Here is an 11,767-nt window from a genome sequence, read left to right as displayed (position 1 = left end):
GGTTTACAGCGTTGAGTTTACATGCACAACAAAGTTTGTGAATCAGCCTAGTCATGGAAAGCTCTGGAAGGTTTCTGAGCAGGACCATTCATTCTTCCTAATGCCCTAAAAAAAGGAGAGGCTATAGCCCAGAAAGCCGGCACCTACCTCCTTTCTTTCCGCGCCACGCTCTATTCCGGCAGGGTCTGGACTACATTTCCCAGGATGCCCAATTGCTGGAGCTCCTGCATGATTGGCTAGAACAACGCGGAAGTGATTACGGGTCGCCCAGCAACGGGCGGAGTCCTGGACCGTGACTGGTTGCCCACGCCCCCTTGCCTGCGGCCGGGAGGTGTCGAAGCTCGACTCCACCTCCAGAGCCACATAGCTCTCAACCGGCTTTTACTTCCAGCCGAGGGGGCGTGGGAGCTCGTGGGTGCTTTCCCCGTAGGTCTTCTCAGACCCCGCCTCCTTTTACTCCAGCAGCTGCGCAATTGCGGAGACTGGATTCACCTGCCGAGTCGGCGGAGGGGCGCCGGGCGGCACAGTGCGCAGGCGCGAGCGTTCGGGGCTCGCGGCGCGCGGCGCTCGGTTGAAGCGGGAGTGAGTTCTGGGCGCGGAGACCCGGCAGCGGGCGAGCGAGCGAGCGGGTGAGCGGGTGACCGGGCGCCTGCTCTGCAGCCATGGCAGCCCTGCGCTACGCGGGCCTGGACGACACGGACAGCGAGGACGAGCTGCCCCCGGGCTGGGAGCAGAGAACCACCAAGGACGGCTGGGTTTACTATGCCAAGTAAGGGGGCCGCCGGGGGGCCGCCGGGTTTGGGACGCAGCTGGAACCCTGCCGCTCACCTGCCCGGGACTCCGCGCTGCCTTCGAATGCCACTTGCGCGGGGAGGGCCGCGGGCTCGCGCTCAGGCTTGGCCTGGGAGGGCGAAGTGGCAGTCATGGTTGAAGGGCTTCAGAGGGAAGGCTGCCGGGGTCCTGAGGACGGGCCATCCCCCTCTCTGGCCCTGGGTCCAGCGGGGGTCACCTGGCGGCGCTCAGGCGCGCTCTCTGCTGCCCAGTAGGCAGCGCTGCACGGTGCAAGGATGGGAGACCGGCCTCATTCCCTTTCCCCCCCAAAATAAGAAAAAAATGCCGATGCCCCCTCCTTTCTGGGGGGTCTGGGTTGACGACCTAGGAGTGTGTATTTTTAACAAGTGTCCTAGTATAACTATGTGTGTGTGTATATATATATATATGTATACATATAAAATGGCTAATATAGCTTTACTGTGGTTCTCGGGAAAGTTTGGGAAACACCAGGAGACCCTCTCTCCCACCACTTACTGTGTGACCTTGGGCCATTGGAATAACTCTCAGTCACGGGTTTCTTTTCTGCTAAATACGTTGGTTGGAGAGTTTTAGTTGAGCCCCTGTACGTGAAGGCTTAGCACAGGCCTAAACATACTCAATGCTGGATAACTCTTAGCCTTTCCTGATTTCTGCAGCTGTGACAACACCTTCTAGGCCTGATATTAGAATCACCTGGGGACCATCATAGCTGTAGATTTGGGGTCTTCACAGAGAGCCTCATGCAGCAGGCAGCCAACATAGGGACTCTTTATTTATTAAGCTTTCCAGCTGAGGCAGGTTACGGCTTTGAGAAACATGGATGTAAATTGGTGATTTTCAACACCTGGGAAACAAACTCTCTTTTCCTGGCTCCCACCTCCAGGGATTCTCATTTAATTTTCTTGCCCCGCCTCCCGCCCCTAGTGGTAGGTTGTGAAATCTTCCCACGTGATTCTAATCTGCCCCAGGTTGTGAGCCTCTGCTGCCTTCGGTGGCTTGCTAGAAAGAAAAACAGGAGGAAACGACCTTGGTGAGTTCATTCATGACACACTGGGAATGTATCCTGTGCCAGGCTCTTTGCTGGGCATTGGTTTTACTGAGGTAAATAAGACCGCTCGTTGGGATTTCCCTGGCTGTTCAGTGGTTAAGACTCCGCATCCTCACTGCAGGGATCCCAGGATCGATCCCTCGTCGGGGAACTAAGATCCCACATGCCACACGTCGCGGCAAAAAAAAAAAAAGTAAAAAATAAGACCGCTTGTCACTTTCATGAGTGCCCAGTCGTATAGGACAGAGCGACGTGCAGTGACGTGGTCCCCACGCAGTGTGTGTAGTGAGTGGCAGCCTGCCCAGCATGAGCTGTGTGGGTAGGTGGTGAGGTGTCTAGGGCAGTGGGCAGCTGAGCTGTGCCTTAGAATACAGGTAGAAGTGGGCAGGTCCAGGGGCAGGAGGGCAGCTCAGGTAGAAGAAACAGAGGCCCGGCCTGTGCGGTGGTGCAGGAACCTGAAAATTGAGGTGGGAAGGAAGGCCACAGTTGATTGATGGAGGCCTTTCTGTGCCTCGGAGGATCTGGGCTCTGTCAGCAGGACCCATGTGTCCACTGAAGGCTTGGAGCCAGGGAGTGACCTCGGGTTTGTGTCTTTATGATTTTTTGTGTGTGTGTGTGGCACGCAGGCCTCTCACTGTTGTGGCCTCTCCTGTTGCGGAGCACAGGCTCTGACGCACAGGCTCGGCGGCCATGGCTCACGGGCCCAGCCGCTCCGCGGCATGTGGGATCTTCCCGGACCGGGGCACGAACCCGCGTCCCCTACATCGGCAGGCGGACTGTGTCTTTAGAAGGATGATTTCTGCTGTGGAGAATTGAAGGGGCATTTCTAGCAGCAGGGAGCCAGGGGGCAGTTGGCGGGCTCCGGGCAACTCCTGAATGGGCATTTGCCGTTGCCTCAGCCTTTGCCTGAAGCGCTCTTTCATCCCTCGGAGCTGAGCTTAAACGTCACTGCCCACGAGAGCGTTCCCTTGCATCGGCCCTGCGCCTGCCTGCCACCACTTTGCTCTCCCTTGTCCGTAGTTTTCTACGCTCTACTCGGCCCTGTTTTGCTCTCTGTCCCTCCCCAGGTTGTCAACTTCGTGAGGGCGGGGACCTTTTCTCCTTCCCCTCTGTATCCCCCATGCGTAGCATCCTGGCGCCGTAAAGTAAAGCCAGGGAACGAGTCAGTCAGCTCATCTAGGGAAGGTTTCCTGCGGGCCTCCCTGGGCAGGTGGCGTTCTAGGCCCTGGGAACGCGAGGATGCACACGGCCTGCCTCCCGGCTTCGGGGACCTCCTTTGCTCGTGCTCTGGGTGGGGCCTGTCCCGGTTCTGGCCGCTGCCCCCAGAGCTCCCTGGCTTCCTTTCAAGTTTGCCTGGAACTTCGCGTTGGGTCTGGAGGCTCCTTCGCTCACCCTGCCTCCTGCACCTCACCTTGTGTTGGGTGGCCTTTCCCATCTGCTGCCTTCCTGGGTGGCATCCACCATCTGGGCTTGGGGCTCTTCTTTCACTCGGTAAGACCTACACGCCCCAGCCAGCTCTGCTCACAGCTTCCGGGGAGCCCACGGCCAGGGGACTCCGTGGCGCCTATGCGGTCTCTGAAAACTACGCCCCTCTCTGCCTCCCGCCCTCGCCCAACACACACACCGGTATCTGGCCCTGTTGTTTACACTGACTGTGGTGACAAGGCTTGGTGGGCTCCCAGCGGGGGGGTGGGAGTACCTCTCTCCAGACTCTCTCTCTCCTGTCCTACCGGCCTTCTTTTCTTTGGCTTGGAGTTGAAGGATGCCCCTGACCCATCCTGACCCTGGATTCCCAGCAGTCCCCCTTGATCTCTCCTGACCTGCAAGCATCCTGATCCTTCTTTTCACTCCTAATTCTCGAAGGTCACTTGTCCACTGGGGTCTGGGCAGCTTGGCTGATCGGGTACCAGAAGATTGCCCTTGCAGTCGTTCCTTTTTCCCATGGTCTTCATCCCACTGCGGCAGGGTTGTGCCCAAGGGCAGAGGCTGTAGCTCTCAACCAGGCCTCTGGGGTCTTGTGGGAAACCCCCTCATAGTCTCGCCCCTCTTCTGTTGTGTGGGTTCTGTCAACCCCTCAGGCTCCCTCACACTCCCCAGGGTGCACTCAGACCTCAAAGACACATGTGTCCCCTGGCTCAAGGCCCCTCCAGGCTGGGCTCCCATGGAGGGGACATTCATGCTGCTGAGGACAGACCTGTTACCAGAGAGAGCTGATGAGCCTTTCTCCCTTCCCTAGCACGGTCCAGAGAAGCCCCTATGCCTTAACCAAAGGGCGGGGGCACCGAAGGACGAGGTCTCGATGCTGGGGGCTGTGGCTCCTGTCGCCTGGGCCGTCCTGGGTCCTCCACTCCTGCCCCCCTTTTATTCTGAAGCCCGGGCCTTTTGGCAGCAGAGGGATGGCTGGCCTGCCCCTATGGGAGGCGGGTCCCTGTCCACAGGTGGCTCTGGGTCTCCCAGTTAACTTCAAGAAACTATGCTTGGGGCCTCCCTGGTGGCGCAGTGGTTGAGAGTCCGCCTGCCGATGCAGGGGATACGGGTTCGTGCCCCGGTCTGGGAGGATCTCATATGCCGCGGAGCGGCTGGGCCCGTGAGCCATGGCCGCTGGGCCTGCGCATCCGGAGCCTGTGCTCCGCAACGGGGGAGGCCACAACAGTGAGAGGCCCGCATACCGCAAAAAGAAAAAAAAAAAAAAAAAAAAGAAACTATGCTTAAGGAAGGAAAAAAAAAAACTTAGAGGAGCCTACTTGAAAGTGATAGCCATGTAATGTGGTGTGAATTTAATTTTGATCCCTTTGTTTTAAATTAAGATCACTGTTAATTATCGTTTTAAATGACAAAAAGCTTACTGAAAGAAAAGAAAAAAAGGGCTTCTGTTTAAAGGAGAATAAGATAATTTGGGGACATGTGTTTTAATTTTCTGTTCATTAAAAAGTCATTTTAGGGCTTCCCTGGTGGCGCAGTGGTTGGGAGTCCGCCTGCCTATGCAGGGGACACAGATTCGTGCCCCAGTCCGGGAAGATCCCACATGCTGCGGAGCGGCTGGGCCCGTGAGCCATGGCCGCTGAGCCTGCGCGTCCGGAGCCTGTGCTCCGCAACGGGAGAGGCCACAACAGTGAGAGGCCCGCGTACCGCAAAAAAAAAAAAAAAAAAAAAAAAGTCATTTTAGATTACAATGAAAAAGGAACACCCTTTAATTAATTTTATATAAAAGTTTATTGAAAATAATCCTTTTCTGTCAAAGGCACCATTCATAGTTCTTCACACGTTACTCACCGAGTCCTCTATGACCCCAGGAAGTAGGGCCATTATTATCCCCTTTGTACTGATGGGGAAACTGAGGCACAGGGAAGTTGAAAAACTTCTCCAAGGGATCCGAATTACCAAATGTAACCTGGTTCTTACTCCTGTTTGGGCTTCCTTTCTGCAGTCAGGGTTTGATGGTGGGGGGATACACAGGTGGGAGATGGTCCTTGCTGATACCCTCTGTTTGTACAGTGATCTAATTGTTCATCAGTTGCTGTCCCAGGTATGGTGTCTCTTACCTTTCCAGCAGCTCTGTGAGGTGGATGTGCTTCTAGGGAGACTGACTCACTGGGTGCAGGCAGTGCAGGAGCTCAGGTCTTTGGCCTTTTGAGTCCAGTGTCCACTGTGTCCTTGTACTGGCCACCGATAGTTTGCCAAAACACCAGAAGCCAGCAGTTCCTGGAAAGACCCTGCTTTTGATGCGCAACGTCTTTCCGGAGTGTTCACAAGCTCTCTGTATTTATTCTCTTTAAAATCATGGATAGGGAAGGAATATTCTATCATCTGGTTGTCAGTGATTAAGTATTATTTTCTACTTTGGCCTGAGCATTTGAACTTTGAATGCCTCTTGCAACATGCAGCTGTTTCCTTGATTAAGTAATTTTATGTTTTTCTCCATACTGGATCAGCTGTTGACAGGTGTTGCTAGTCTGTTATTGGCCCATGGCTTCACTGATAACTGTGTGTGCTCTTCCAAGATGAAATGCTACTTTGGCACAGAAATCAGACTAGTTTGTATATTTGATTTGTTCAAAATAATAGAACTTTTGAGAGCTTTTTATGCCAAGTACTGTGTTCAACCCTTTATTTACAGTATCCTCGTAGCATTCTCCTCAGATGAATACTAGGATTATTTCCCTTTTGCACATGAGGAAATTGAGGCTCCAAAGGAGAGTGACTGGCCTACGGAGCTGCCTTACCCTCTTGGATGAAATGAGGAATCAGTGCTTAAAAAACACTTTGAAGTTAAATCTGTGGAAAGAATAAACATTTAAGAAGATTAAGGTTATATCTAAATGATACCTGCATATCAGCATTATAAATTTGACTGAAATTTTTCAATCTATCCTGGAATAAAACTAAAACAAAAACTAAAACAAGTACAAAACAAAACACCTCTCTAGGTATTTTGAGTGATTCAGCGAGATTCCTAGAGTTGACCCCCAGTTGGGGTCAAGTCCTCTTCCTCTGGCTTCACCACCAGCTAACAGATACAGGTTTTCAGGAGATTTTTCCCAGTCTGCTGCTGCTTCCAACCTAGAGAATTTGACCTGATGCAAACAGTAACATTTATAATCTGAATATTTCTTTCTGAGTGTCTGACTTGAGTACTCTTTTTTTTTTTTTTTTTTTTGGCGTTACTTGGGCCTTCCACTGCTGTGGCCTCTCCCGTTGAGGAGCACAGGCTCCGGACGCACAGGCTCACCGGCCATGGCTCACGGGCCCACCCGCTCCGCGGCATGTGGGATCTTCCCAGACCGGGGCACGAACCCATGTCCCCTGCATCGGCAGGCGGACTCCCAACCACTGTGCCACCAGGGAAGCCCTTGAGTACTCTTGACAGAGTATCACGTGGGGGAGAAAAAAATTTAATGCCATTGATTAATTTTTAGAAGTGTAACTTTTACTTACTACGTATTCCATGGATTTTTTTTTTTTTTAACAGTCACACGGAAGAGAAGACTCAGTGGGAACATCCGAAAACTGGAAAAAGAAAGCGAATAGCAGGAGGTTCGTATGTTGTTGTCATAAAGCAGAGACCCTTGTATTTAAAGCATTAATCAGATGGGAAAACTGTCACAGGAGCTGGACTCTCCCTCTGGGGAGTTTGTAGGATTTGGTAGAAGGAAGTGATGAGCTCTTGGGGTGGAGTGCTTAGAATGATTTCTTAAATAAGAACGTATTAAAATAATAGGGGCCTTGAATTCACAGTTCATTAGGTTTTTCCGTAGTTGCACTGTTTGTAAAATTGGTCTTGGTTCCTATCCTGGAATTAAATATATCAGTGTTTGATAGAATTCCGTAAAGCTTGCCTTGACTCGTAGGTGCTTCTGAGTAAGTGTGTCATGCATGGAATAGAAGTATAAGAAGGTCCCTGCTTTCAAGAGGTTGAGGGTCCATTTGAAAAGACAACATGTGCCCTTGGGAAAAAAATGCAACTGGTCTATAATATGAATCTTCACACGTCAGCATATGAATGGTATTGGGTGCCTGCTATAGTGTAGATACGTTCTGGGAATTCATTCAAAGGAGAATTCATGTTGATTGGAGCAACCAGTAAGGGTTTTGTGAAAAGCAGAAGCTGAATGGAGTGTTGAAGAATGATCAAGAATGAAACAGTATTTTATTTTATTTTATTTTTTGGCCACATGGCTTTCAGGATCTTAGTTCCCCGACCAGGGATTCAACCCAGGCCCAGCAGTGAACGTGTGGACTCCTAACCACTGGACTGCCAGGGAATTCCCAAGAATGAAATAGTCTTAAAAATAGAGTTGCCATATGATCCAGCAATCCTGCTCCTGGGCATATATCCAGAAAAAACCGTAATTCAAAAAGCTACACGCACTCCTATCTTCATAGCAGCACTATTCATGGTAGCCAAGACATGGAAGTAACTTAACTATCAATCGACAGATGAACGGATAAAGATGATGTGGTATTGGGTTGGCCAAAAAGTTCCTTCGGTTTTTAAGTAAAAATAAGACACATTTTTCATTTTCCCAAGAACTTTATTGAACAACGTATTCACTGTTTTGTTCCACTACCTTCTGCCATTTTTCAGGCAACTTCATAATTCCATCTTCCCAGAACTTTTTATCTTTTTGAGCAAAGAACTGTTCCAGGTACCTTCTCCTGTCTTCCAGGGAATGGAAATATTTTCCATTAAGAGAATTTTGTAAAGACCGAAACAAATGGAAATCCGAAGGTGCAGTGTCTGGTGAATATGGCCGATGAATCAGAACTTCCCAGCCAAGCTGTGACAGTTTTTGCCTGGTCATCAAAGAAACATGCAATCTTGCATTATCCTGATGGAAGATTATGCATTTTCTGTTGACTAATTCCGAACGCTTTTCGTCGAGTGCTGCTTTCAGTTGGTCTAACTGGGAGCAGTACATGTTGGAATTACTTGTTGGTTTTCCAGAAGGAGCTCATAATAGAGGACTCCCTTCCAATCCCACCATATACACAACATCACCTTCTTTTGATGAAGACTGGTCTTTGCTGTGGTTGGTGGTGGTTCATTTTGCTTGCCCCACGATTTCTTCTGTTACACATTATTGTACAGTATCCATTTTTCATCGCCCGTCACAATTTGTTTTAAAAACAGAATATTTTTCTTACATTTAAGTAGAGAATTGCATACAGAAATACGGTCAAGAAGGTTTTTTTTGCTTAACTTATGTGGAACCCAAACATCAAAGCGATTAACATAACCAAGCTGGTGCAAATGATTTTCAACACTTGATTTAGATATTTTGAGTATATCGGCTATCTCCTGCATGGTATAATGTTGATTGTTCTCAATGTCTTGAGTTGATTGCTATCAACTTCAACTGGTCTACCCGACCATGGAGCATTGTCCAGTGAGAAATCTCCAGCATGAAACTTCGCAAACCACTTTTGACACGTTCCATCAGTCAGAGCACCTTCTCCATACACCGCACAAATCTTTTTTTTGCGTTTCAGTTGCGTTTTAACCTTTCTTGAAATAATAAAGGATAATATGCTGAATATGTTGCTTTTTTTCTCCATCTTCAATATTAAAATGGCTTCACAAAAATTCACCAGTTTTGATAAGTTTTTTTTTTAAAAAAGCATGCTGTTATGACAGCTGTCACAATACAATCTAACAAAATTGTTTCGAATGAAGTTGGACAACTAAGCGCTAATAGAGTCATCTTATGGAAAAAAACAAATTTTTTGGCCAACCCAGTACAAACGAGTATTACTCAGCCATAAAAAAGAATGAAATAATACCATTTGCAGCAACGTGGATGGACCTAGAGATTATCATACTAAGTGAAGTAACTCAGAAAGAGAAAGACAAATATCATATGGTATCACTTATATGTGGAATCTAAAATTGCCACAAATGAACATATCTACGAAACAGGAAAAGATTCACAGACATAGAGAACAGGCTTGTGGTTGTGAAGGTGGGGTTGGGGGAGGGATGGATTGGGAGATTGGGTTTAGCTCATACAAACTATTATATATAGAATCAGTAAACAACAAGGTCCTACTGTATAGCACAAGAAACTGTATTCAATATCCTGTGATAAACCATAATGGAAAAGAATATGAAAAAGAATATATGTAAAACTGAGTCACTGCTGTACAGCAGAAGTTAACACTGTAAATCAACTATACTTCAATAAAATAAAAAAAAAAGAAGAGTGAAATAGTGTTACTTCCAAGCAAGAGGCAGAATGTAGAGTCTGGTTGGGGTAATGGGCCTTCTGTACCTGCCGTAGTTGGAGCACGTGACCTGCTGATCTGGTGGGATAGGTCTGGGGCTGGAAGGGCAGGGGCTTCACTTCACCCCACCCCACCCCCACACAGACCTGTTGTCCTTCTGTGTTTCAGATTTGCCCTATGGATGGGAACAAGAAACTGATGAGAATGGACAAGTGTTGTTTGTCGAGTAAGTGTCTGCAAAGAAACTTCTCAGTCATCTTGCTTTTTATTTAATTAATTAATTTATTTATTTTTAATACATTTATTTATTTAGTTTTGGTTGCATTGGGTCTTTGTTGCTGCACGCGGGCTTTCTCTAGTTGCGGCAAGCCGGCGCTACTCTTTGTCACGGTGCGCGGGCTTCTCATTGCGGTGGCTTCTCATTGTGGAGCATGGGCTCTAGGCGTGCGAGCTTCAGTAGTTGTGGCTCGCATGCTCAGTAGTTGTGGTGCACGAGCTTAGTTGCTCCACGGCATGTGGGATCTTCCCGGACCAGGGCTTGAACCCGTGTCCCCTGCATTGGCAGGTAGATTCTTAACCACTGTGACACAGCGAAGCCCCATCTTGCTTTTTAATAGGAACTTTTTTGTGCAAGGAATATACATTGACTGTAGGAAAATATTATATAGTGTATAACTGTAATCCGGCCAGCAGGACTAACTACTTTTAGCAATTTTTGGATTTTTTTCTTCCAGTCTTTCTATAGAAAGTGCTTAAAAAAAAAAAGAAAATGTATTGCATGAACTGTTTGGTAAACTGTTTTTTCCACATAATTCTTATGAGCATTTTCTCATATCTTTATAAATTTTTCAAGACAATGACGTTTAACGGCTATATAGTATTATTTTGTATAGATATACTGTAATTTATCAAATTACCTACTGGGCATTGATGTTGTTAAATTCCTGTGATCTGGCATCTGTACAGGCAGACCTTGTCTTACTGCACTTTGCAGATACTGCATTTTTTTTACAGATTGAAGGTTTGTGGCAACTCCTCCTCAAGGGAGTCTTTTGGATCCATTTTTCCAGTAGCAGTTGCTCAGTTCGTGTCTCTGTGTCACGTTTTGGTAATTTTCGCAATATTTCAGACCCTCCACTAGCAAAAAAGTTGGTGACTCACTGAACGCTCAGGAGATGGTTAGCATTTTTTAGCAATCAAGTATTTGTTAATTAAGGTGTGTATATTTTTTTAGACATGATGCTGTTGCACACTTAATAGACTGTAGTGTAAACATAACTTTCATATGCACTGGGAAACCACACAATTTGTGTGACTCGGTTTATTGCGTGCGCCACTGACTTTTTAAAAAAATCAATTAATTAATTTATTTATTTATGGCTGCGTTGGGTCTTCATTGCTGCACGTGGGCTTTCTCTAGTTTTGGTGGGCGAGCAGGGGCTACTCTTCGTTGTGGGCAGGCTTCTCACTGCGGTGGCTTCTCTTGTTGCGAAGCATGGGCTCTAGGCGTGTGGGCTTCAGTAGTTGTGGCACGCGGGCTCAGTAGTTGTGGCTTGCAGGCTCTAGAGCATAGGCTCAGTAGTTGTGGCGCATGGGCTTAGTTGCTCTTTGGCATGTGGGATCTTCCCGGACCAGGGCTTGAACCCATGTCCCCTGCATTGGCAGGTGGATTCTTAACCACTGCACCACCAGGGAAGCCTGACACGGACTTTATTGCATTGGTCTGGAACTGACCCTGCAATGCAATATCTCCAAGGTATGCCTGTAATTATAAAGAATGTTTTGAGCATCCTCCTCTGTAAAACTATCTTTGGAATAAATTCCAATAACAAACAGCAACAGTAACCACGCATCTGGCACCCAACATGAGCCAGGCATGTTCTAACCAACTTATACCTGTAGTATTAGCTCATTCAGTCCCTGAAATGCCCTAAGGGAGGTGAGCGCTAGGCTGCCTGGCCAGTCATTTCCCCATTCTGATCCCGTTAGAGAGGTGTGCTGGTAAATGCTTAACAACCAGTTCCCTGGGGGGAAAAGCCCATATTTGTTTCCGTCGTATAAATACTTCCCCTATAGCTTATTTCCAGCTACCGAGGTAAAGTCACTGAGGAGTTGGGAAGAGAGATGCACATTTGGCTCTTGTGAGCCAGGGTGACCCGGCTCCACCCCTGCTCTGTCCTCTGT

At 48.1% G+C, this 11,767-nt stretch overlaps 1 protein-coding gene across 2 annotated transcripts in view; it reads left to right on the top strand.

Annotated features, from left to right (window-relative positions):
* The first annotated feature begins 493 nt into the window (after positions 1–493).
* The window catches only part of WWOX (WW domain containing oxidoreductase), a 984,723-nt gene continuing 973,449 nt past the window's right edge, over positions 494–11,767 (top strand). The window contains exons 1-3 of one of the 2 annotated variants that reach the window (XM_082607914.1): positions 494–769; positions 6,831–6,895; positions 9,752–9,809. In XM_082607914.1, the coding sequence (XP_082464040.1) occupies positions 663–769; positions 6,831–6,895; positions 9,752–9,809 (230 nt within the window). In that variant the 5' untranslated portion in view covers positions 494–662. The remainder of the gene's footprint in view (positions 770–6,830; positions 6,896–9,751; positions 9,810–11,767) is intronic. The other variant, XM_082607915.1, reaches the window with a different exon arrangement.

Source organism: Mesoplodon mirus (assembly GCF_964341445.2).
Source record: "Mesoplodon mirus genome assembly, chromosome: 19".
In the NCBI taxonomy this organism is placed as follows: domain Eukaryota; kingdom Metazoa; phylum Chordata; class Mammalia; order Artiodactyla; family Ziphiidae; genus Mesoplodon; species Mesoplodon mirus.
The sequence above is the reverse complement of the archived record's forward strand: the minus strand, read 5'-3'. Positions and strand labels throughout refer to the sequence as shown.